The sequence below is a fragment of the Stegodyphus dumicola genome, chromosome 1 (genome assembly GCF_044657685.1).
Source record: "Stegodyphus dumicola isolate Sdum_Otavi_A_Nest chromosome 1, ASM4465768v1".
NCBI lineage: Eukaryota > Metazoa > Arthropoda > Arachnida > Araneae > Eresidae > Stegodyphus > Stegodyphus dumicola.
The window spans coordinates 191,694,892-191,722,548 of NC_140768.1; the positions used below are offsets into that span (position 1 = coordinate 191,694,892).

The following is a 27,657-nucleotide window of genomic DNA, read 5'->3' on the forward strand; positions in this document are numbered from 1 at the left end:
TAGGATAGCATGAATCTGCTAATACAAGTTTAATGCATTTCTTGACAAATGTTTCGCTTATTCATGTGTTTCTCTTATTCATGACAAATGTTTCTCTTATTCTCCAAATAATATATAAATCAAAAAATAAGTTTTCTTAAAAATAAATTATGATTGTTTGTTAAAACAATTCTGTATCTGTATGTTAGTATTAAAAATAAAATAAGTTTTTAATGAAGCATTGATTTTAGTATTAACAATTGTAAATATACATATATATATACACATATGATAAATGGAAGTGCAAGCTATTTACCCTTACAAAGACGTCCATGAATATATACTTTCCTTTAGGCTGATAGTCTTTGCATGCTTTGCCATATTCTATCAATCAAATGATGCAAATATGCAAAAAATTTTACTTTTTAAAGTTAATGCAGGAAATAAAATTCAGTGCATTTGTAAACTACATTAGTTCTTTCATAGCTTGCGATTTAATTGCCCAATGATTTACTAGTCCAAAGTAATGCAGAATTCAGATATCGTTCAAATAAAGGAAATTTATGAAGGTCTGATGTTTTAGACGTATATATGAAGATTAATTTTTTTAAATATTATTTTAAGTTAACCAAATTAATTTCAAATTTAAGTAAGTATTCATGCCTTTCAGTAGCATTATTTTTGGAAATCTTAAATTAAATAACTGAATGCAATATTTCTTGTTAATAAAAGAAAAGCAATGTTATGAAAGACTAGCGAAGTGGATTTGCAAGTTCTAATTACGAACTTGCAAATTAATTAATTCATGTATATTTCATGTGTCATAAGTCTTTAAAATGAACTTAATTCTCATCATATTTATTAACACAATTTTTTTTAAAGAAGAAAAAGTCACATTTGTTTTGCTTAATTGCACACGAAAATACATGCCTATATATAGAGAGAGAGAGAAAGAAGAGTTATGTTTACTTGCAGACTTTTTTTCTTCCTTTTTACTAATATTATAGTATGAAAATCAAGGGAGAAATTAAGCAATCAATTTAATTTTGAAGGATGTGATTACAGTAAGATAACCAATCAAAAATATCCATGAATAAACTACTGGTAACTATCATATTATTATTTAAAAGAGACCTACATTCCAATAAGAATGCTTAGTAACATCAACATTTCAGTATCTGATAATAATAATTTTCATTCCTACTTCCCTATACCTTGAATTTCACTCTTATTATTGTCCATTGCTACTCCCTAGACCTCAAAGCATTTAATGCATCTGGAACTGCAATTTGTGTTGTCTTCTACAGCATTCAAGTTATCACCGTTCAGTTTGTACTACCACGAGCAATGATCTTCAGAATTACCATATTGTGTTGCATTTTTCACTCCACCCAGCTTTAGAACCAGATTCTCAAAATTAAAAAAATTATTTGCAGAATTTTCCCCTTTTTAATGCATTCAGAAAATGAAGATCCCAAGATTTTAAAATGGATTTATCAACACAATGATTGTTTTCGTCATACTAACAAAGGCAAACTTTTGCACACTAAAGGCCCCGTTGAATCTTTCTTTTCTAAATGTTGAATATTATGTCAGGCTAATAAAAAAAATGATCTATGATAGTTAAAGCAAATACCAACTGCCATTCACTGTGCAATTTTGCCATATCAGCTGCATATTCACCTTCTCTAATTATTTATGTATGATCTGAACCTAAGGAGTTGCAACAATGAAAATGAAAGAAATTCAAATTATAAAAAAGTAGAAATGAGATAACTTATTAGATGTTGCAATTGTGTGTATTCGTATTTAACTGTAGGTTTCTTTTTAAAGAAATAATATTGTGATAGTAGTAGTTTATCTATTATTACTTTTCATTTGTTATATTATTACTGTGACTGTGTCCTTTGGAAATTAAATTATTCGCCTAATTTTTCCCTCTCAATTTTCGGAAGATAAAATTGGTAAAAATAAGTGGGAATATGGCATCAAGAGCATTAGATATCCCCATTTTCTTGAAGCTGTTGACTATTATTGTTTCATCAGTGATAGGCCATGCACCCAAAATCCCCTAGCAAATCAGTTAGTAAGATGAAAACGACCACTATGCGGACGAAAAATTTAGGGTATCTCGTTTTGTGAGCGCCTTAAGGAAGACAAACATTACCAAAATCATTAAAACATATTCAGAATCCTGTGCTAAAAGAAAGCTAGGGGGAAAATGTTGTCCGAATCCCAGTGATTCATTTGGACGAATATGTAATATTGTTTTAGAAATTTAAGGTAATAAATACAATATTTTTCGAATGCTAGAATAGTTCGAGAAATTTATTCAAGTTATGAATTCTGAATATAAGTATACTGTATATTATATTTAATAACTATGGTGGCTTCAGTTATGAAAAGATTTGCATATTGGCTGTTTTTGTACAATGACCTTCTCTAAGCTAGCTATATGCGATTCCTGAAGATTTTGATTTTCAGTGATAGTGGGCATCCTAGAGAAGTTATGTTTACTAATTAGTTATTTTATGAGGAATGCTGGGTAAATTTAAAAAGTGGTTGAAGGGGGTAGTTTGTCGTAATGAGACGGTTCACTGTAATCCAATATTTTAAAGAATTTAAGCTGTTCTTAATTTCTTAAGATATTATAAAGAAATATGATTAAAAGTTTTATATAAGCACACGTTTAAAACATCTATTAAAATAATTTTTATAAGCTTTTAAGAGCATGGTTATGATTTAAAAAAAATGTTTTTTTTCTTTATTTAGGAGGCATGGTTTACAAAGAGGGAAAAACCATTCAGTTTTTCCAAGCAGTCGAAACGAATTTTTATGAAATGTTATATTGTGTTATTTTTAATTAATTCTTTTTTCAGATTTTATGTAAAGTTTATGAATTAAGTAATAAATTATTTTTACTTCTGTATATTAGTTAGCATATTATTTGCTTCATAATATTTCACAATAAAATTATAAATTCAATAAACTTCTTAATTAACATGTAGTAATATATATATATATATATATAGGGCATAAAATTTGTTTTCTAGTGTCACATGTATATTTCACAATTTTGTATGCAAATCTCGAACTTTATAATAAATAAGAATACTTTTTTAGTATCACTTTCTAAATGGTAAATATTAAGCTTAAATTTATTACATATCATGTTTGTAAAAAATTATAGGTAAAATTAAAATGCATTAAATTTTAAGATAAAGTGAAGTATTAATTTTTGAAACAAATTTGTTAAAGGCATAATTGTATTAAGCATTAAGAATTTTAATGGAAGCAAGGCTTTGAAAATTAAGGTCAGTTGGTGAAGTTTTATACTTATTCAAAAAACATGACATTAGGCTTTTAATGAAAGACTTCTATCTGTTAATTCAAAGCAAATTATTTGAAGGTAAGTAAAAAACGTTATGCATTTACCATCTATTATTTCAAACAATAGCAGACTGTTGACAAACACTAAGTGCAGATGAGAATAAAAAGATTAGTTGGACGTTGTAATGCAAGCTTATGAACAAAATTTTGAATTTCTTGTAGTAACAAAATGAAGTTCATTGCTATGTTGAATTCTTTAATTTACTGAAAATGTCATTTTTTAGAAGGAGAGAATATAATATTTTTGAAACATAAAGAACAGCAGTTCTGAGTTCTTCATAGAAATATTTCACAAAATGTCTTTTACAGTAATAATATGATCATATCAACATGCAACATGTTTACTCATATAAGTTAAATCTAAAGCAACATGTGTCTATTTTAGCCAAAATTACTAAAAAGAAAGTTCTAGAAAATATCTTAATAATTGACACTAAAACATGCAAATAAAGCATTTCCCCCCCCCCTCAGCTATTTTACAGACCAAATATAAATTCCAGATGCCATTTCATTATTTTATATAAAGGATATACATGTAATTTAATGTAAAAAATAGCATATCAATTTGAACTTAATTATCAAATTAAGCTCAAATCGATTATTAATCAAAATGATATATATACATGCAGATATCATTGTTTTACTCAAAACACATTGATTTCAATGTATTTTATTATAATAAGCATCATTTTAAACAAAATTCTATTACTTTTATAGACATATCCTTTAGTATTTCATCTATGAAAAATATATTCTACACACATATAATTACTTAATGAGATATTAGAAGGAAATAATCTGAAACCTTTACAGATACAACCATTGGAATTTTACGTAAGAAAAGTATCTTCTACTTACATAATAACTTGCTGAAATAATACAAGCAAATTACCTGTAACGGTTAGAGATATATCTGTTGAGATTTTACATGAGAAAAATATGTTCTTTTTACATAATTATTTGCTGTAATATTACACACAAATAATCTGTAACCATTACAGATATATCGTTTGGGAATTTACATGAGAAAAATATGTTCTACTTACATAACTATATGCTGTGATATTAAAAAAAAAAAAAAGATCTGTAACCATTACAGGCAAAACTCTTGTAATGTTACAAAGAAAACACCTGTTTCTGTTACTCAAAAAACCCATGGCATCCCAGTTTCCATGAGTTTTCTTAGTAACCTTACATATTTTTTTTTTTTTTTACAGTGTGGACAATAGCACATATCATGGTTTCTTTGAATTGTGAACGATTCAACAGTGCTTCTTCAACGTCCTTATGCTTGGCCTTTTTAATTCTGTGCGTAGAAATAATCAGTTATTAATTTTTTTACACATAGATTTGAGTAAACAGCATTTCCGATATATACAGGTTTGACTGGTAAACAGCATTTCCGATAGCTACAGATTTGACTACATCCATTCTGTATTTTTAAAATGATACTGATCTAATAATTAATATAAAATATTCTATGTTTACCATCCGGCATTCGGATGAATTTTTTTTAACTAAAAACTTCCCAAGGAAAGTATGAATAGAGTTGGGTTCACTTATCTGTCCTATACAGTGTGTAATGAGATACATTCATTTCTTCCAAAATAGATGTGGTTGTAAAGCAAAGGTTCAGTGGCCTTGCTAAAGAATACCTAAATCTTGAAAAAGATCTGAAGAATGTAAAGCCCCTCTCTATTCAGAAGATAGAACTTGGATGAGGATTCCAATAGTATTAAATACTGAAACAAAACGAACCAATAAGGATAAAAAAAATTCATTCGTTAAAAGACAAATCATCTGTACAGCTTTAAGTTCATAAGAACTATTTCTTTTCTTGAATAGCAAAAATTTCAAATTTCCGTCATAGTATCAGTCTTGAACGGAGCTTAGTCAAAAATCTTGAATGGAATCAAAGAACCCATTCACGCTCTTTGTCTCAGTGGTCACAGAAACCATATGATGCTCTCAGATAGGCATTTTATGCATCCTGGTTCTTTAAGAACTAGGAGCTACACCTGCCTTGCATAGCCATTTTTGCATCTATTTTACAATCCGTTTTTGAAGACGTATTACGTGTGTATGTTTGTTCATAAGCATACATCTCTCATTAATTCAAAAACAGTTCACCGTAGAATGTTGAAATTTCGTATATGGTACTGCTATAACATCTAGTTGTGTACTTCTCTTTTACTTCCTTGTACGAAGTAAAAAGGAAGTATTGTAATCGCGAAAATTTTCAGGCAGCATATTTCAACGAAAATATCCATTTTGACCGCTATCGAATGCAATTTAACGATGTCTTTGCGTGATACCTGTACGTAAGGACAGAATAAAATACTCTTTTCTTTCAAAAAAATTACAAAACTGCTTTAAAATTAATTCTGAAGAGAATTTTTCGTGGCGTCTGTACGAACGTATGTACATACGTATCTCGCATAACTCAAAAACGAGTAGCCTCAGAACGTTGAAATTTTGTGTATAGGACTGCTATAACATGTAGATGTGCACCTCGTATTTTGGTTGCAGTCGGCTGCACCAAACGTATATAAATATATTTATATATATATCCAATGTTACCCTGCTCAGTGATCTCAGTTTCTTTACTCTTATATGTTGGTAAATTGTACATTTTTTGCTTTAAAAATGATTGTTTTTTTATCTTCCGGTTAAGGATTTTATGCCTTTAGTAAATCTGTGTGCAATATTTTTAGAATTATCAGCAATTTTAAAGTTGTTTAATTGCAGCTAAGCCTTTTTTAATGGCGGCCGTTGATGTTTACATTTGAAGCAAGAGACTAGTGGATTTGTTGCCAATCTAGAGAAACTTAGCTTCGCAACAACAAAGATAACGCATTCATTTATTATTGCCAATTAAATCATGCCTAATTCTTTCTGGAATTTTTTCCGAGGAAATAAGCGTTTGAGATTTACTTCGTAATTTTTAATATAGATATTTTGAGTTTTTATGTATTTTTGCCTTCTCACGAAGTGAGAACTGAATTAATTAAATGAGAAATACTCAATCGTCTGTGAAAAACTGTTTCATTTTTGTTTTGTTTGCTTAATTTCTTTTATACATCATTCTAGCTTTATTATAGTATTTGAATAGAACATGTAGCAACGATTAGATAATTCTATTCTTTAAATGATATAAATTTTGTGCATTATGAGTTATAATATGAACGAAATATATAAGTTAATTATATAATTATTGGATTATATAACAGTTAACTTAGTTTCTGTTATAAAATTATCATATAAGTTAACTGTTATATAATTATTAATACTATTAAGTGAATCTAGCGCCAGAGTGTCGCTATCGTAAACAAGTACTAGAGTTAATTTTAAAGAATGCATTTATTCTATTGTGGTTTATGCGCTGTCGGCGAAGTAGATTTAATTCAATCCAATAAGTTTAAATGAAATGCAAGAAAAAATGCGTATAATTTAATATTCCAATACAAGGAAGTCATGTGGTGTACACATCAGATTTTTTTATTTCTATTTGGCGGTACCAAAAGTATATATTTACACCCATCCACGCCTTTATTTCTGCAATCATTGGCCGTAGTCATATGGTTCCAATCTCAGAAAGGAATTTAAACTATAAAAATATTTGTGTTATGCCAATGTCTTTTTTAAAAAATTAATTTCGGACAAATAACGAAATCTAACTTTTAATGTGGTCTCCCACTTTCTGTACATATGTTTGGGAAAATTTTTTACTTGTCATAAAAAAGTAAAATTATAAGATGTTTTTACTCCTGTGCAACAAAACGTGACTGGGATATTTAATTTCAAAGTTTGCAGTTTCCTTTGAGGATGTGTCAATGTCATTTTCAATTTCCCTGCAGGTTATCGATTAGTTAAGTTAGAATAATTTGAGGAAATAAGTGTAAATGAAGTGCAGCAAAAATTGTGTATAATTTAATAGGCGTACAAAGAAGTTATGCGGTGCTGACATCAGATTTCTGCCTTTAAGAGTGTGAGGTCACTTGCTTTTATTGTAAAAATGGCATGTATATTTCTAAAGAATAAAGTAGTTAAAAAATACAGAAAGTTTACTTTTAAAAATACTAGCGGTAATATTTTTTTCATCCATTGTTACTTTCTTTTATTGTTTGTTATTTCATTTTCTTCCCCCCTTTCCCTTTCTATTTCTCCTCCCATTCCAATGAAATAAGAATTTTCTGTACTTTTTTTTTTTTTTTTTTTTACCACTGTAGAACTGTGAAATACTGCCTAGTAAAGTTAATCTACCAATGTAAAGTTAAAGATTGCATAATAACATTGTGAAGGTTTATGTCATTAAAGTTTCTGCATTAACAAATTAAACACTTGGAAATAATGCCAACACTTAAAAATAGGTAGTAAAATTAATTTGTTAAGATCTGAAAGTTTATAAACAGAAATCAGCTCTTCTTGATGTGATGTGAAGAAAAAGTGTAGAATGAATGCCAGCCTTTGCTAAATTTATATATTTTGTTCAATAGATATTTTTATCTACTTGAAATTTGTTTTAAGAATTTTCAGCAAATAAGTCCGAAAGGAATATGGAATTCTAGGATTTTAGGCACTTTAAATTTTTATTCTTGATAGAACTGGGATATCTACTAGGCATAGAACTTCTGGTGTCTTCCTCATGTAGACTCGTATTTTTGAATGAGATGAGTTTGCCTATTTATTGCATTGATTTCTTTTTCTTTCTGTTCTTTTAAAGGTTTATTGCTTTATATAGTAATTATGTTAAGTAGGCTCGAATAAATTATATAATATTTCTTCATAGTAGCTATACAATGCTGGAATTAAAATGGGAGTGATTTTCAGTAATTTAGTAAAATCACATTTCTAATTATTAGCCAGTGCTTAATCAATCAGTTTCTTGCAATGAAACAAGAAAATGATTGGTTAATAATTAAAATTTAAATTTTCTGTCATGATCGAGATAAATATCAATGGTTCTATTCTACTCAGGAAAGGCTTTCTCTCTATCTCTCTCTTTTTTTAAGGTTTCCTATCATGTGTAATATAAATATTAACATACTCTTATAAGTTATGCAGAAATTACTTTGTAGTTTAAAAAAAATCTTCAAAAAAACATGCATCTGAAGGGTGAACTTGACATAAATAATAAAGTTAAAAAATCCTATTGACTTTATTATTTACATCAAAGTTTACGTAAAAAATTATGTTTTTCGTGTAGAAATTTATGTTTTATATATGTATATTGTAATATAAATAGAAAATTATAACACATCCTATAATTTTTTTAGACTATGGATATTATACAAAATAAGGAGCTAGTTTATCTCTATCAGCTTGTGGATGGCATTGCCACATGCAGCTTTGCTTCTCAAACGGCTTTGCAAGCAGGCTTACCAGAAAATGTAATTAAAAGAAGCTTAAAGGTAAACTGTCATGTTTCCTAGCTTTGAAGAAAATTTCACACTGAAATAAATTTTATAAAGCATATGATTGTATCCAGACCTTCATAAATGTGTTTACCTGAATTCTGATATTGACGAACTTTTGCGTCTGGATAATGAAAAATCACCATTTGCTACTTTTTGGATTTCAGAATCTCCTTCAATTCAATGCATTTTTTCTTGCACTCCCAAACTTGTTTTTAGTTAGGAGAAATGCCATTCAGCCGTACTTTTATTAGAATTTTCAGCACACATGATCATTTATAGTTTGAAATTTGCTGTAAAAAACTTTTTGGCTTATTTTTTGTTTAAAGGATGAGCGAGAAAAATTTCTGCTCTCTTTCAAACAAAAAATAAGACCGGAACCACAGATTGTATACAAGGCAGTAAATGTAAATGAATGGGGAAGATGTACTAGCTTCACACAGGATTATAAGAGTTAAAAACTGTCGTCACTGGCATTTGGCATTTTACATTATAGGGATTTGATTGCATAAAATGCATTCTTTGCTTATACAAGAATCAGCTTATACAGTCAAAAGTCGTTAATCCGGACTCGTCGGGACTTCGGCGATTCCGGATTTTAGATCATCGGTTTAAATCTGGTAAGATGGCATGCAGAAATTACAAAATTGAAAATATGAAACCGTAATTTATGAAATAAAAAACAATTATGATCTAAAGGGTATCAAAATTTACAAAAAGAAAAAGCTTAATATTTATTTGTTTACTTTATTGAACATTTCTTTCAATGTAAGTTGAAGTTGCTTCGTTTCATGTGATAATACTTTCTCTTTAATTCTATTAAACAGACATAATTTCTTGTTTAGTTACAAAGTTCCTCTGTTCAAGTCCTATAATTGCTGTGTTGAGAATACCGACTAATTTGTCAATCGAAATTTTTTCGTTTTCAATAACCTCTGTCACTTTCTTCACTATCGGAAGCGAATTATAATGACGAGGAACTTGTTTTAAATCATATCAAAGACGGAGTACATCGAGATGAAATACTACACTTAGTAAGGAATTATAAGCCAAATAAAATAAAAACATCTGCCCTGAAGGAAAAGATAGTGCTGACAGATGAACTTCCAATTAATTGTGCGCAGCGGTGTTCCCCCCGCCGAGCAGCGTGAAATTAATAAACAGATTTCGGATTTCGAAACATACTTTCGCTTCAGATGCTTTACATATTAACAAATATATATATATCGAAAATTCTATTTGATATAATCAAAAGTTCAAGCTTACTTTTGTAAATGTTTTATGAGCATGCGCACAAGCATATTCGCAGCTGTAAAGGTCTTACGCACGCACGTAAACGCCTATGTGCATGCGTCAACGCGGCGCATGCGCAGAAAGTTTGTAGCTTTGAGGTCCGGATTATAGATCATTCCGGATTATGGGTGTCCGAATTAACGACTTTTGACTGTATTTGAAAATATGTGTTTTAACGAAAGTTTCCCGCCACCGCAAATATCGTCTGAGGAAACAGTTCACGTTGGGTTGTTTAATCATTTTTTGCCATTTGAAAGATACTTGTTTTAGAACGCTGTGTTGTGGAATTAGTAAAAAAATATTGTTGTACGAAGTGTACAAGGAGTCTGAAATGGAACTATCACGCTACCAGATTACAACCATCATTTACTTCCATTCTGTGTGCAAAAATTAAACTTCAGAATGTCACCAAATCAAGTGTACAGCTTTAGGTATAATGTTGTATCATATGACACCGTGAATGTTTGGTACCGAAAGTTCAGAAACAAGGACTATAACATGCAAAACGCGGAGCTGTCTTGCCAGCCTACTGATGTTGATGAGGCTCGCCTACAAGAACTTTTGAAGGAAAATCAGTGTGCTAAGGAGTTAGACATCAGTGTCATGTCCATTAGTCTCGACATGCATCGCATAAACTTGACGTACAAGTTCTATCGCTGGGTGCCGCATAACTGACTCAAGCTGATAAGGACAGACGTGTTCGGGCCTGCACTATTCTGCTCGAATATCAATGCAAGGACAAAATTCTGTATCTGATAGTCACTTGTGATGAAAAATGGATTTACTCCAACAACACAGGCTGAGATGGGGGTGGTCTGTGCCCGGTGAGTATGTCGACAACATCGCAAAGTGCAATTTGATTAACAAAAAGATCATGCTTTGTGGGATTGCTGTATTATCCACAAAGATTATCTGGAAAAATATAAAGCCTTTGACAGTAAGGTGTACATCGAGATGCTAGTCCATGTTGATGCTGCTATCAAGAAAAAACGTTGAACTGAGTTACAGCGCAAAAAAGTAATGATCCATCAAAATAATGTAAGACCACATGTATCTGCATTCACCAACTGGCCTCTGTACGAACTCGAATGGGATTTCTTTTACCATACCTACCACATAGTTCCGGCATCGCTTCTTCAGACTTCTACCTTTTTTTTTGCAACCGCAGCTACATCTTGCTGGCGTTGTCTTTTGCACAGGTTGATCTGTTTTTGGACTCGCTACCACCAAGTTTCTGTGCCGAAAGCTTTGAAAAACTATTAAAACGTTGGCAGAAAATCATACATTTGGGTGGCGATTACTACCTGTACTAAAGGTACTGCTTTCATGTTTTTCCCCTAACTTTATTGAGAAAGTTTTTGGCAAAAAGCTTTTTGTTTGGGTCTCGTCCCAAATAACACACACTAAATAAATTCGCTGGTTCGATTCTTTATTAATTCTCATAATTAATTACAATCACTCATAGCTGTGACCAGCCCTCTTACACCATCGATGGCGATTCTCAAACTCGTTTTATCATCACATTACAGATGCGCATGCGTGGATTACATTACAGATGCGCAGGCGCGAACATACCGCCCCGCGTTGCAATGCTTAGCATTCAACTATTGTAATTAAGATATAGCATAAAAAATTAAACACGCATAAACAAACATAAACAATTTTGAATAAGTACTATTACATAAAATCATTATTATAATTAGACATTTACCATATACATCAGCGTCCAACTCAAAGCAATACAATATAACATTTCAGTTACATAATGACATTTTATGTGAAACACATTCAATACTGTACAATAACTATAAAGACAATACTCATTTTTGTATTGGTAAGACACATAATTTGGTAATTGGTCGTTTGAAAGTTCCAGTTTGAGTTTTTACATTACACACGCAAAACTTTCCATCTTTACCATAAAATACTTCTATTATACGACCAACCGCCCAATTACAACAAGGCAAATTATCTTTAATTAAGACCATGTCTCCAACTTGTATATTGTTTTTAGAACTTTGTCATTTAGATCGATTTTGTAAATGACTTAAATAATTGGAGTTCCATTTTTTCCAGATAATTTGTACTAATCTTGTGATCTGTTGCCACAATTTTTTACAATTTTTCTACAAACATTTCTACCACTTACAATCCAAAATTTTTGTCTTATATGATATAACAAAGATTGAGGACCCACATGCAAATATTTTAAATGATAGTAATTAACTATTAACTCTGTTAATTTATGTTTAGAAGGCAGAATAATAGGAAATTTTTTCTCATAAGTTAAATTGCTATTTTTTAATCTACCTCCAACTCTCAACAGTCCATTACTGTCAATGAAAGGGTTAAGACCTTTAATAGAACTATTTCTTGGAACAATACCTGATTTTTTAAGATCATTTATCTCATTCATAAAATACTCACCCTGTGCTAATTTTATTAAAGTTTCTTCAGCTGCTCTCAATTCTCCCACTTGTAAATTACCTACCTGCTTTTGTTCTTGCTTACAATTCTTGTAAAACCTAAAACAATAACTTATAATACGAATTAATTTTAAATACTTATTACTGCAATTCAATAAATCATTAACAAAATTATTCACATTCAGATTTAAACATGTAGATAGTTCAGAATCAGCAAAGTTTTTAAGTTCATTACTGTCCTTTTCATTAATTGCTTCAGGTATAACTCTTATAGGGTACTCATCCTTCATTAAGAAGTCAGGCCCGTTCCACCACAGTTGACTTAGTTGCAGTTTTTTTGGCAGACATACCTCTAGATATGAGATCTGATGGGTTTTCTTCAGAAGCGATATGATGACACTGTGCTACTTCAGTCAGATCCTGTATCTTTGAAATCCGGTTTGCGACAAATGTCTTGAGCAGATGTGGCTCTTTGTTGATCCATGACAGCACAATCGTAGAATCGGTCCAAAGGTGGATAGCAGTAAGCTCCAATTTTAATGATGATTTCACTCGATGCATCAGTTTAGCTAATAGCACTGCTGCGCAAAGCTCAAGTCTTGGGATTGTAGTCTTCTTTAGGGGGGAGACACGCGATTTACTGCACACCAACCTCACTGATGTATGGTTTGTTGCTGATGTTGCTTTACAGTAGATAACTGCTCCATAGGCGACCTCTGAGGCATCACAGAAACCATGTAATTCAATCTTGATTCTATCTGGTAATAAAATACATCTATGGACTTCAATGTTGTTAATTAGCTGCAAGGTAGTGGAGAATTCTTTCCATTCTTTAGCTTCCTTTTCTGGCAAAACATCATTCCAGCTCAATTTTAACAGCCATAATTTCTGCATAAATATTTTTGCTACAATTATAACTGGAGAAATTATACCCAATGGGTCAAAGATGCGAGATATGACGAATAACACTTGCCGTTTCGTAACCTTTACGTTGTCTTCGATTTTAACGTTGAAGCTCAAACAATCTCCTTTTGACTAATGCTTATACCTAATGCTTTAGATTCTTCTGATTTACCAAAGGGATATGTTTTGTCGTTTGTTTGACACAGTTCAGTAGCATTACTACACCACTTATGGAGTAACATGCCTCCACTCTTCAAAATGCCTATTAATTGATTTTGAAGTTCTAACGCAGAACTTATATATATGTTAGATATGACCATATGTTAGATAGAATATCGTCCATGTACATGTCTTCTCTCAGTACAGGTGCTGCTAAAGGAAATTTATCTCCTTCGTCCTTTGACAGCTGTACAAGTGTTCTCATTGCTAAAAATGGTGCACTCACAGTTCCATAGGTAACAGTAGTTAGCTCAAAGTTTTTAACTGGCTTATCAATGCCTTCTTTCCATAAAATCCTTTGCAACTTCCACTGATCTGGATGGATAGAAATAGCTCGATACATCTTTTGTATATCAGCAGTGAAAGCAAAAATATATTTCCTGAATCTCAGCATAATTGAGAATAAATCATCTTGTATCACACCTCCATTATACTGTATAGAATTTAGAGAGTTTCCTTTGCTTGTCAAAGAAGAAGTGTTAAATACTACCCTCAAGGGAGTCGACTTACTTTTCTCTTCTCCCCTATATACTCCAATATGAGGAATCTAATATGAACCTCATTCCTCCTCGCTTTCACTCACCTCGACCATATGTCCTAACTGTTGATATTCTTTTAAAAAATCTGAATATAATTTTAAATATTCGGGATTCTTTACTAAGCGTTTCCATAAGGAATTTAATTTACTCGTTGCAATTTGTTTAGAACTTCCTAAAGTGTCCGGAACCTCCTTTAATGGCATTTTAACAACGTACCTACCGGTTTTATCTCGTGTATAATTTTCTACGAAATGTTTCTCACAAATTAAAAATTCTTTGTTTTGGGGTTTATCAGTTTCAATATTTTCTAATTCCCAAAATTTTCTAAGAGTTTTATCTAAGTTGTCTTCTTCCTTTATCAACCCACAATGAACCCTGTTTTCAGTCTCTGTTGGAATACTTCCAGACACGATAAAACCAAAAACTGTATCTTGAAAAATAAGATCAGGATTATTCATTCGAATTTGATTCGGTTTCAAAAGTTCATAAAAAACTCCCGCTCCCAACAACATATCTACCCTTTCTGGAACATTAAATCCTTCATCTGCTAATTTTAAATTAGGAAGATCTTGCACTGAAATTTTAATTTTGCGCGAAGGTGTTAAATCAGCAGTTATTTTTGGAATTACTAAAAAATCCAAATTCTTTATAAAAGTTCCTTCTTTATTGCATATCGAAGCATTAATTTTATGCTTTATTGTTAAAGTAGCATCATTTATTCCCGAAACGGAAATGTTTGTTTTTTCTTTCTCTAACTGCAAATGCTCAATAAGATTCCGTGTCAAAAAGTTCGACATACTGCCCCGGTCCAGCAAACACTTCACTCTGTGTTTTTTCCCCTCGTTATCAATTACAAAACATACGACTGTTGAAAGCAGAACTGTACTCTGTTTATTCGATTAATTGCTAATAAATGCCTTTTGAACGAACTCCTGCGTATTAACATTCAAGGTCGATGAGTCATCTCGTTTGGGAATGTTGCAGGCAGATACATTTGTTTTGTTTTTATTTTGTTCCGATGAAGAACATTCTTGCTCTTTTACCATATTATTTACTTTCGGAAAGTGAATAGTTTTGTGGTGCCGTTTTTGACAAAAACAAGAATATTTCGATGGGCAATTTGATACTGAATGCATATGTAGACAGTTAAAACATAATTTATTAGATTTCACAACCTGTACTCTTTCTTGTACCGGTAATTTTAAATACGATGGGCATTTTGCCAATCCGTGATTCTCGTGGCATAAAATACAGTTCTCTGTTTTAACATCTGATAAAAACACTTTAACTACACTTTTTGAGCTATTATACTTACGATTAACATGAGAATTCTCAGTAAGAGGTTTTCCTCGTGACGTGAAATATAAATCTATTTCTTTACCTAACTCACTAGGTGAAAACCATGAATCACCTTGCCTCACAGCAATGTGAGAAGCTGTTCCCTTATCTAAAGATTGGTATAACCTATCTGAAGCTATTAATTGTTTGAGGGTCTCGAAGTCAGTTACTTTCCTTAATTTTAAATAATAATCCCAGGCAGTTATTAAGCGTGAAGCAAACTGCACATGAGTTTCATGTGGTTGTTTAACAGTTTTTCTGAAGTTTCCTAAACACGAATATGGTGTTGCCTGAAACTCCTTCAGAACTACTACTTTTACTTTTTCATAATTCGCGATATCCTTATCATGTAAATAGGTTATTATATTCGAAGCTTTGTCTCCTAACAGATTTAACAGAATTTCTGCTTTAGAGTCCTCCGAAACATTTTTTGTAATAAACGCTCGTTCTAATGACGAAAAGAAAAATCCCCAACTCTCAGGCCGTATAGGAATTTTTACAGTTAAGGTTCTGATACTTTTTATTAATTGATCTAGTGACTCTGATTTTGTTTCGGTTTCGCTTACACTATCAAGTTTAGTTTCTGCTTTAAGCTTAGCCAACTCTAACTCATTCTTTGATCTCTCAAGTTTTATTTTTTCTAACTCGACAAGTTTTTGCTCTTCCTGTTTTCTATTTTCGATAATAGAGTTTGCTATCTCTTTTACTAAATCTTGTTTAGTTTTAAAAATTTCACTATTCTCAATAATATCAGTCAAATCTGCTATAGTCATTTTTTCGTCAACATTTAGATTTATTTCTAAGGCAGTAAACCTTAAATCTTCTTTTTTAGCACCCTTAAATAACATTGTTATTTATAACAGAACAAGCACAGAAAGTACAGAATTAACAAGAGAGGAATCACTTACCTCTGCAGTGATTCACTTTTGATGAATATCCGTATCCAAAATCAGCGATATTCGTTGAAAAGAACAAGCTGCGAATACTGGCAAACACAAACACTCCTGTGTTCTCAAAAACGAAACACTATTTACTCACGCTCCGGTCGACTACGACCAGATATGTTTGGGTCTCGTCCCAAATAACACACACTAAATAAATTCGCTGGTTCGATTCTTTATTAATTCTCATAATTAATTACAATCACTCATTAACTCATAGCCGTGATCAGCCCTCTTACACCGTCGATGGCGATTCTCAAACTCGTTTTATCATCACATTACAGATGCGCATGCGTGGATTACATTACAGATGCGCAGGCGCGAACACTTTTGTTACAACCAGATATACAGTATGTTATATTATTTATACCAAAGTTCACGTAAAAAACCACTATTATTGCTCAAACACTTCTGGAATAAAATCATCACATCTCATATATGTCATTGCCTAACGGAATTGTTTTGAATACTCACAATGTGGTTCTGTGTCAGTATTTTAAACCTTAAATAACTTGAGTAATAATTAGAATTATAAAATAGATTAATTAATGCATTACTTAAAATATGACATTCAGTTTCTAAAGCTTTTAAAAGAAATAAAATGAGATAAAACACTATTAAAGCACTTAAATATGCGTATATTACGAAAACTGAAAAACATTATCCAGATAGTTTTGCACTTAATAGAACGAATACGAATCAAGATAATATTGAATACCTAGACTTGCTCATAATTAAACACAACAAAATTAAATTATATGACAAAAGTAGGACATTCCAGTTTGAAACTATTAAACTAATTAATTGGAAATCTAGTATCTCTAAAAAAAGTAATAGGTAACACTTTTCATAGCCAAATAATTAGAATTAAAAATATATGTACTGAAATAGATGATTTAAAAGAAGGAATAATAAAACTAATTAATGTTCAAGTTTTTAAATAACCAGGTTCCAAAACATTTTATTAAATTCTATATTAAAAAGGCAGGCATTAACTTTTCTTTTTAATTTTTTAACTCTTTATGATATAATAATATTACCTTAAACCTTAACTGGAGGGTAATAGAGAATTTTGAAGAGTTAAGGGATTACTTGCAAATATAATTTTGTAAAAATGTATATTTTATCAATACTGGATTCTTTCCTTTTACTAATGAAAGGCCAACTCTTTTCAAAAGTCTCAGTTATAGCCCGAATTGAGTGAAGATTTTTATCTAATTTTTCTAATTTCCTTACCCTTGGCCAGTATTTAGTTAAAGTTTTGATTGAACTTGTAACTTCAGTTTTAAATAATGCAGTTTAGTACAAAAAGTTTCTTACAATAATTCTCTATTTCAATTCGTAATTTTCTAATTCAATTTAAATTTATTCAATTAAATTATTTATTCGAATTTTTTTATTTTGGGGACAGTGAAGAATCACCCATTGCTTGGAACGTTTTTAAGAATTGCACATTTTTGGTATCCATGTACACATCGACCTATTTTCACTTAAAAAAAGCCCAGAATTGCACAAAAATGGCATTGAGCACTCCCTTTACTTTATCCATGTACACATCGACATATTTTCACTTAAAAAGTCAAAGAAAATTGACGAAAATCGAATTCTTATTACTCTCGTAAAAAGCGCCAAACAAATAAGTGGGCGATTCTGCACTTTACCCTTTATGTTTACTAAAAAATGTTTTCCAAAACCATTTTTTCAAAAAAAAAAAAAAAAATTACATCTTTATTAGTTTGCAACATCTGTTTTCTTAAACAGTAGCAGTTCACATTTTTTACTTTTTACACTTTTTAACCATGACTCAAAGTTAGCAACATTTTTGCACACAAAACAAGCATTTTGCATTTTAGATTTTAAATTTACAACATAGGTTTTTACAATAGCTCTCATAGGTAGCAGCTTTACACTCAACTTTACATTGTATTAGAACCCTTTATTTTTACAGTTATCAGTAACATACTACTCAACTCAACTAGTTTAGCAAATGCTATTACAACTCAGAAATTCAAATATGTAGATCTAGGTAAGTTAAATTAAAACTTGCTATTTAATAGCCTTTTTATTATTTTTTTTATTTTTATATTTTGATAGTTGTATATAGTTTATTTTAGATTTACATGCATAATTCGTGTTGGGGAAGTTTCCAGAAGGCAAGGGTTTTTAAACACATTGAGCGCGGCGCCGAATTTGCTGTCCTTTCCGTTCAGCCGGCAGCGAGCTAAGCCGTATTTTTGTTTAGATTGTTTCAATACATTTCATTAAAACTAAATTTGATCACATTTCATTGAGACTATAATTATTTTTTAACTTTAATACTGTCGGTTCTGCGGACTGACGACAGCCAAACGAAAATTCCAGTGCCGATCCCTAGGGACCGACGTCGGCTACATGGAAAGTTCACTGCCGGCCCCCAGGGACCGACGCCGGCCACACCGAAAGTTCACTGCCGGTCCCCAGGGACCGGCGCCGCGTTCAAAATGTTAAATTACTTTGGTTTTCTACTTTTGATTGACTTTAATTAATTTTTACTCTAGTCATTTAATTGCTAATTTCTCAAAATTCCACTTGTTTAAATTTCTTTTTTAGGTAATTCACAACATTTGGTTTTACTTTTGGTTTTGAATTTTACTTTTACCGTTGCCTATATGGATGACGAAACGAATTGAGTAATTAAAGAGTTAGGTTTGGGGGTAACTTCCCCTTAAATCTGTCTCCTGCCTGCTCAACAATTATTCACTTATGCAATTTTTTTGGAATAATATATTTTTTCATGGTTTTAGATACGTGCAATTAATATACATATGCTCTTAGAATTTAAATGATATTGTAAATTAGTTCGCAGCAATAATAATTATTTTTATTTCTTTGCAAAATTTCTTAATTAAATTTTAATTTTATATTTGCTTTATACGAATAGAGAATATTTGTTAAATTCAAATAATAAATGAATATAATATTAATAAAATGTAGTACTTACAATTTTGTGTGAAATTTTGTAAAGCAATTTTTACATAAAATGATACTGCACTGTATACAAAATATGACATGTCTTGACTGACAACCTACAAATTGGCAGCATCTTATGCATTTCACTGGCCTATATTATGATCTATCCTGTTATAATGGATATCATTACTAACACTGTTTCTTGATGTTGAAGGAAAGTTGTTAAACCAGCATTTTCAAACTTTTCTTCTGATCTATTTCAAATACTTTACAGCTACAGTTCTTCGGAAATCTTTCAATGTCATGTAATTAGATCCATGGATGTTTCTATGGCTTGCATTCACTAATGCCATGTCAATAATTCATATGAACAAACACCAATGACATGTTTTACCTTTAACTGCAGTACTGCCTCTTTTCTAACAAGTATTCATGATAGTCTACTCCTCCCATGTATTTGTATAATAAACATTAAGTATTTATTAAATATTATTGTATAATTAAATTTAATATATTAAGTATACCTAATATATTAAATACTTTATACATTAAGTACCTATTAAATTCCATTGTGAGATTGTTACTTTATCCTTCTTCCCAACAGACCATCTTTGCATTTTTGAAGTGCATTCAGTGTTATTAAAATAGTCGTAATTGCCATGCAGTTCTTCCATCTAACTATCATTATTTCATTCTTTTCATCAAATGGATAATCATATGAGACATGTGACATTTTATCCAACTTACTGGAAGATTTTATTATACACTTTTCAGTTCTGTTGTCTCATACAGTCCCAGTAACTCGAATGTTCCCCCCAGTTTATGCAGAGAAGAATAGCTAGTGAAAAATTATCAAAAATTAAATGTATGGCATGATGGATTTTCTGCAATGGATAACATATTCACTACAACTGTTTGTCCCAGTAATCCTAAAGCATGACTCTCAAATTGTGCTTTAGGACTCGACTTAAATTAACCCACAATACAAAGAAAATTTAAAACAGTATCCACTATCACCACGGATTGCCCAGAGTTTGTAAATAAAATGTATTGGCTTAGCTTTTATAAACTCTTTTAGAGAATAATGATCATAGTACCTTATAATTATTTCATTGCCACACATTTATTGAAAATTCCTTCCCGCTTTAACTTTTCATTAACTTTTTCTAAAAGGGGTCTTATTTTAAATGATTTGTTGTGCATATTTTTAGAGACTTTGAAATTGACCTGGAAGTTAATATATAATTTTATTTTTAAGTAATTCCTGGTTAAAGTATTCTGAACTATCTCAATTTTTAAGTCTTTTGCTGCACTCCAATAATCTCTTTCATTTAGAAGAGTATGATAGCCAGCAAAAAATTAAAAACCTTATGAATGTATTCTGAGGAAATAATAAACTATGATATTTTTTAACATGTTTAGATTAGCAGATTGTCACTTTAATGATTAAATTACATACTTCATCAGTAAGAAATTTTCAAACATTTTAATGATTAAATTACATACTTCATCAGTAAGAAATTTTCAAACATAACAACTTGGAGATACATTTTCTAGGTCAGTTTCTAGTGCCACAAGATAGTCCTTATATTTTCCCTCTGCTTCCATCCGTTTTGTGTAATTTGTGTTTTCATTGTCCAGATTTATTTTTGGCTTTTCTGTTTTTAATATTTTAGCCTTTTTCTGAGAAGTTGAAGGCAATTCCATTTTTTCAAGGGGGGAGAAACAGCAGTCTCTCTTTACCCAGCAGTATCTCATATAAGTAGAATACCTAAAATTCTCATTGTCAATTTCTTCTTCATCCATCAGTTAGTCAACTTTAGGTGGTACAGCAATAATATCATCTTTAATTTCCTTAGAAAACAAGCATTCAACCACACCTTACACATTAGTAAATATTTCCTTATTCATATTTTCAATCTAAAGAAAAATGAAAAGACAATTATTGTGCAGCCTACAGTAGGAAAAAAAAAAAAAAAACAGTGGAACACCTAGTGATATATTTAATGGTACAATAACATTTGGTTGTGAATATTGCTTTTGCGTATCCCATGTGCAGTTTCATCACTGTAGAATGCACTAAAGGTCAGTCATCTAAAAACATACTGTTGGGCTTTAATATACTGTTGTGTCAAAACATACTTAAACATACTGTTGGGTCAAACATTTTAGCAAGCATTTTTCATTCCTATTTCAGACGTGCCTTATTTTCATTCAGCTGAACAGTAACAAAATGAAAAAAAATCTAACGGAAACGTAATTTGGCTAAAAATCAAAACAAGGGGAAAAAGTGTGGATTTACATCATTGGATTGGTCCCAAATTATCATAAATTAAAGGTTTATAATTTCAATAATGTGTAAATATAATTTAATAGAAGTATTTATAGAATAGTAAGGTTTGAGATCTTCAGAAGGATTAAAAATTATGGGAGTGCCTCCCTGCGAAAAATTCCATCTTTGAACTAATGATGAATGTTTCTTTAATCGGTTATTGTAAAGCACACAAAGGCTATCTGCCTCGTTTGCTTTGCCATAATTGATAAGAGAACTGATAACACTGCCTAAAGGCTAGGAATATCTTCATGGAGGATTTTCTAAAGAAAATTGGTATGTATTTGCATTGCACATATGGAAAACTATTATTACTGGTGTGTAATTAACAATTAAAATGTGCAAAAAATAGGAAAAAAACAGAGCAAATCAGAGGTTAAAAGGTTTTGTTATACAAAAGTATATTTTAGAACACAAGTCTTAGAATTTACTTCTGTTTTTGTTTAAATAACAAATATATCTGTACTTGCAAGAATATAATATTTCATTTATGCTCAATAGATTTAAGGTACATACATTATGAGTATAGGCTATTTGTTATGAATATTACATACTCTGTAGCTATATGTACAGGGTAATTGAAAGACATTAACATAACAGCATATTAAAATACTATTATTTTTCATCAAAAAGATGTTTAACCATGTAATTATCATCTTTACAAATTTTTGTTAATTAACTTGAAATCAAATATCGCTTTAAATTAATTAATTATAAGCTTAAAATTAGTTATTATTACTCGCGATACTTTTGATATGACTTTATTTGATTTACTCATCAGTTACCGTAGGTCTCATGTATTTTACTGACTTTAAAGCACGTATTTGTACATTTCATTTTGAGTTACTAACTTTCATTTGAATATGACTAAGTTTTGCCTGTAGTATATAATTATTCAAAGTTGCTATTTAAAATGTATTAGAACGTAGACTGTTTTTAACTGTTAATGACATTTTTAAATTCAATTTTTATAATTACTTTTCCCCTGTGTCCTACTTTTTTTTACAACATAGGTTGCTAAAGCTTTAAAAGAAAAGCAGCAAATTCCAGCTGAAGACATATATATACAAAAAAGGCTTGCAAAGTATGTGAACAGATTTTTAAATACTAAAAAATAATTATGTTATATGAATGAAAAGTATGTTTTCAAAATCAAACTGGCTTGATAATTTCCAAAATTTTTTATTATCAATTTCATTATTTTTATAGGCCCTATAAATTACAATTATAAAAATCATAAAATAAATTTGGTATCTGTTGAAGCATAAAGAAATTCCTCTCCTAATATCATAGATTAGAATAAATCTATATTAGTGCTGTAAAAAAGTGGTTTTACGTAGTTTAATTGATAGTCTTCTGCCATGTAGTATTACTAATGGTTGGTATTTAATATCACCAACATATCAACTTCATTTGGGGGTAATTACAACATTGGTGTATAATACAGTCAAAAGTCGTTAATCCGGACTCGTCGGGACTTCGGCGATTCCGGATTATCGATCATCGGTTTAAATCTGGTAAGATGGCATGCAGAAATTACAAAATTAAAAATATGAAACCGTAATTTATGAAATAAAGAACAATTATGATCTAAAGGGTATCAAAATTTACAAAAAGAAAAAGCTTAATATTTATTTGTTTACTTTATTAAACATTTCTTTCAATGTAAGTTGCTTCGTTTCATGTGACAATACTTTCTCTTTAATTCTATTAAACAGACATCATTTCTTGTTTAGTTACAAAGTTCCGCTGTTCAAGTCCTATAATTGCTGTGTTGAGAATACCGACTAATTTGTCAATCGAAATGTTTTCGTTTTCAATAACCTCTGGGTCACTTTCTTCACTATCGGAAGCGAATTATAATGACGAGGAACTTGATTTAAATCATATCAAAGACTGAGTACATCGAGATGAAATACTACACTTAGTAAGGAATTATAAGCCAAATAAAATAAAAACATCTGCCCTGAAGATAAGGATAGTGCTGACAGATCAACTTCGAATCCGCAGCGTGAAATTGATAAACAGATTTCGGATTTCAAAACATATTTTCGCTTTGTAGATACAAATTACATATTAGTAAATATATATCGGAAATTCTATTTGACATAATCGAAAGTTCAAGCTTACTTTTATGAAATTGCTCTAACAGTCTGCAAAAAATAATAAGCCGGATCCAATTCGAAGATTAAGGAACAACGCAATCTGCAACATTAACTGAATTAGATAATTTTAGCTTAGTTTATACCTCCCTTACACATTAAACGCGCATGCGCACAAACATATTCGCAACCGTAAAGGTCTTATGCGCACTCTTAAACGCCTGTGCGCATGCGTCGCGTTCACGCATGCGCACAAAGTTTGTAGCTTTGAGGTCCGGATTATGGTTGTCCGAATTAACGACTTTTGACTGTATCAACTTCATTTCACCACACACCTAAAATTTCACTTCGTTATTTAACCTTCTTGAACAGTTGCATTTATCAATGCTTAGCACAATATGTGAGTTACATATAAAACACTGATCTGCTATAGAGGTTTGCTTATTAAAATGTTGCAATTAATCAAAATTCATGGAAATATAATAATTATTCGCATCCATACAATCATTGTATGGAACTGATAAGTGGCAATGCATCGAATATCATCAAGTTCTCAAATATTAAGAAATTCTCAATCAGTATATAAAATCATGCTGGTAATTTTTGGAGATGCAAGGAACATAATTTTCAATAAATTTCTGCCTAAAAAATTGCAATTAATTCTGAAAGTTTAAAATTTTGAATGCTCAGGCAACTAATCTGCAAAATCTGGCATAAAAGATTTTTTACCCCTTTAAAACAAAGCTCTTCACTCAAGCAATGATGAAAATAGTGACAATACTGAAATTTGCTCTTGTTCCATGCACTCCTTGCAGCTCAGATTTGGCACAGTCCTGTTTACAGTTCTTTTTTCCAGCATTGACAGAAGTGTACAAAAGTCGACATTTTTCTCCTGAAATAGAATTTTCTGCGCTAGACTATAAGACTCAAATGTAAACCACAATCCTTTTTTTGATCCAGCAGCAGATCGGATCCACCAGCAGAAAAGTAATGTCATTTTTGTATGATGAAATCTGCCGCGGCCTTTGACCACCGTGTTTTTTTTTTTTTTTTTTTTTTTCTTTTCTTAATTGGTACTCCAGAAATGGCATATAGAATTACTTGCATGGAATGCTTCTAGAAGAGATTAATGAAGAGCAAATGGCACGAAGGAGAAAAAAAACTGTCCATACCTAGATTATAACTAAAGTAGATGGCATTGCAGTGCAAGGTTTGATTGCTTCACAGTCAAATGCTAAAAATTCTAATCTGAAAATGTATTCTTATTCCAATAAAATCTAATATCTTTAAAGATATTCACCATGATTTGCTTTGTTTTGTATTCAAAGCTTTTCCAATAAAATTCCTTGATATCACATATTGTTACAGGAATGTTTGGATGTTTTGAAATGTCTTAACTGTTGCCACATTTCCTCAGTATTTTCAAAAGACCCATGAAAATATTACCAAGGGATTACAGTTAGTATATCGAATGAGGTGTTAGAGAAATTATAGTTGCCTGCTTGTATTGATGTGCTCTAATTAGCTATATTGATTAAATCAGATTGTGTACGTGAATGTAATGTCTTTCTAAGCCCAATAAAACTGCTAGTGATTTCTCGACTGAAGAAATGTTTTCCATAATGTGTGTAAACCACTCTGTTAAAAATATGAATGTAACTCAAACAGATGGGTAAGAGCTTGCCAAATGGCATCTAGTGGGTTACCCTTCATGGGAGACATATTAGTTCTTGGGAATGTTTTGAGTGGAGGCTGTAACGATAATGGCAGTCATGCAAATAACAATAGTGATGGTAGAATCTCATTCAGTATGAGTTAACACTGTTTTTCTCATTTTCAATTTGTTTTATTATGTAGGCAGCCATGCTGTAAGCAATCGAATGTTGTGTCTCGTCAGCAGTACATTTGTATTTAATAGCTGTTTTAAAATGTACACTGCTCAAAAAAAAAAATGGGACAGTCCTATATCTCCCGATCTACTGGGCCGATTGACAAAATTCAAATTGCGTTCTTCATGTCTCGAAAGCGCGACTTAGGATATATATTAGATTTATATATAGCACTATTCTAACATAGGTATTTTGACGCAAAATCGGACTTTTTCTGAAATAACATACCAATTTTTTTACATATTTCGATTCTACGACTCAAATTACGCCTAAATATGAAATTTTGTAAAATTTGGAGCGAAATTTACGGAGAAATTCACAAATTTATGTTGGCACTTTTTTGTCAGTTTGCGCCAAGAATACTTCACTTGGCGAACTTCTTAATATATGGCAACCTAGTTTCCTTAGGAAAAAAAGTCACCATCGTTCCTTTTTCCAAATAATATTCTTTATATTATATTTTTAATTATAACTTATTATTTTAAGTAATTTTTTCTTTTCAAATTTCATTTTAATTGTTCAAGTTGCACTTTTTTTTTTTTTTTTTCTGAATAACTGTTTTAAAAATTTCTATTTACCTATTCGAACTGCGTAAACAAAGGTGCAGCGTTTATTTTTTTTTCAAATAGTTTTCTTTATATATACTTTTCGTCATACCTATTATTTTAGGTCATTTTTAAATTTTTATACTTTTATTTTAATTGTTTGTGTTGCATTGTCTCTTCAGATAATTGTTTTAAAATTTTGTATTTATTCCTTCGAACTGAGCATTTTAAATATATTTATTAATATCAATTTTCCAGAATTTGATTTTATTTATTTGAAGTGCGTTTTTTTTCGGAAGAATACTTTGTAACCCAGACTACGATGCGTTTGAAAACTGCATACTATATTAAAAGAGAAAAATGGGACAGTCATATCTCCCGATCTACTGGGCCGATTGACAAAATTCAAATTGCGTTCTTCATGTCTCAAAAGCGCGACTTGGGATATATATTAGATTTATATATAGCACTATTCTAACATAGGTATTTTGACACAAAATCGGACTTTTTCTGAAATAACATACCAATTTTTTTACATATTTCGATTCTACGACTCAAATTACGCCTAAATATGAAATTTTGTAAAATTTGGAGCGAAATTTACGGAGAAATTCACAAATTTATGTTGGCACTTTTTTGTCAGTTTGCGCCAAGAATACTTCACTTGGCGAACTTCTTAATATATGGCAACCTAGTTTCCTTAGGAAAAAAAGTATATGAATGTAGTAAAGCACAGTTTTACACGCCTTTCAATGTTCCATTCAGAAAAAATATATATAAATAAGAGAGATGTATAACCGATATTTTAACTTAGGATGACTTGCATACACTGCTTTAAACAGTTTTATCATTGTGCCCATTGCTTTACACAATTTTATCCTACATTTGGTTTCTTAAAATGTTATTCATATTTTAGTCAAATATTTTATTTTTGAAATCGCAAGAATCAAATATCATAAGATTGAAAAGTTTTAAATTTAAAAAAATACGAATACTAAATTTTACGAAAAAATTTATTTTTCTTCTCTGTTTCTTTACGCATTCTGAAAGTATATTGAAAAGTATCCAACTTTTCGAAACATTTTGGTATTTCTGACAATCATTTTAAATAAAGTTATCGCCTTCCATTTCATAAAGGCCCACAAACGTTCGAGCGGTAAAGTTGCTGAACACTGGTAGTTCACTCCGGGGTTCGAACCCGGTAAACGGGCTGGTTGCATGGGCGTTTTCGTGGATTTTCTCATGTGTACCGCGTATGACAGCTGGTTTCCCTTAGAAAGTTCTTCACAAAGTATTTCGTCAGAGCCTTTATCAGTCTTTAGAGGCTAAACATTTTGAAGCTATGAGATGAAAGGAAAGACTGGTTTCATCAAAAGGTTTTGGTTTATTTTATTATGA

General features: G+C 30.8%; 1 protein-coding gene and 2 long non-coding RNA genes across 19 annotated transcripts in view; 1 reads left to right on the forward strand and 2 right to left on the reverse strand.

The window, feature by feature from the left end:
- Positions 1 to 16,955, reverse strand: part of LOC146999426 (uncharacterized) — a 52,876-nt gene extending 35,921 nt beyond the window's left edge. The window contains exon 1 of the long non-coding RNA XR_015043121.1: positions 16,410 to 16,955. This is a non-coding gene — a long non-coding RNA (uncharacterized LOC146999426). The remainder of the gene's footprint in view (positions 1 to 16,409) is intronic.
- Positions 1 to 27,657, forward strand: part of LOC118194955 (mutS protein homolog 5-like) — a 317,359-nt gene that overhangs the window by 241,742 nt on the left and 47,960 nt on the right. For 12 of the 16 annotated variants that reach the window (XR_015043107.1, XR_015043108.1, XR_015043110.1 and 9 more), the window contains 2 exons: positions 8,646 to 8,780; positions 22,737 to 22,807. Coding sequence is in view for 12 of the 16 variants with exons in the window: in XM_085824192.1 (XP_085680318.1) it covers positions 8,646 to 8,780; positions 22,737 to 22,807 (206 nt within the window). In the remaining 4 variants the exon portion in view is untranslated. Of the gene's footprint in view, positions 1 to 2,751; positions 2,901 to 8,645; positions 8,781 to 22,736; positions 22,808 to 27,657 lie in introns of those variants that run through there. The other 4 variants (XR_015043114.1, XM_085824216.1, XM_085824194.1 and 1 more) reach the window with 2 other exon arrangements.
- LOC146999427 (uncharacterized) overlaps positions 20,862 to 27,657 on the reverse strand; it is a 109,665-nt gene continuing 102,869 nt past the window's right edge. For both annotated transcript variants that reach the window (XR_015043118.1, XR_015043119.1), the window contains one exon: positions 20,862 to 21,311. This is a non-coding gene — a long non-coding RNA (uncharacterized LOC146999427). The remainder of the gene's footprint in view (positions 21,312 to 27,657) is intronic.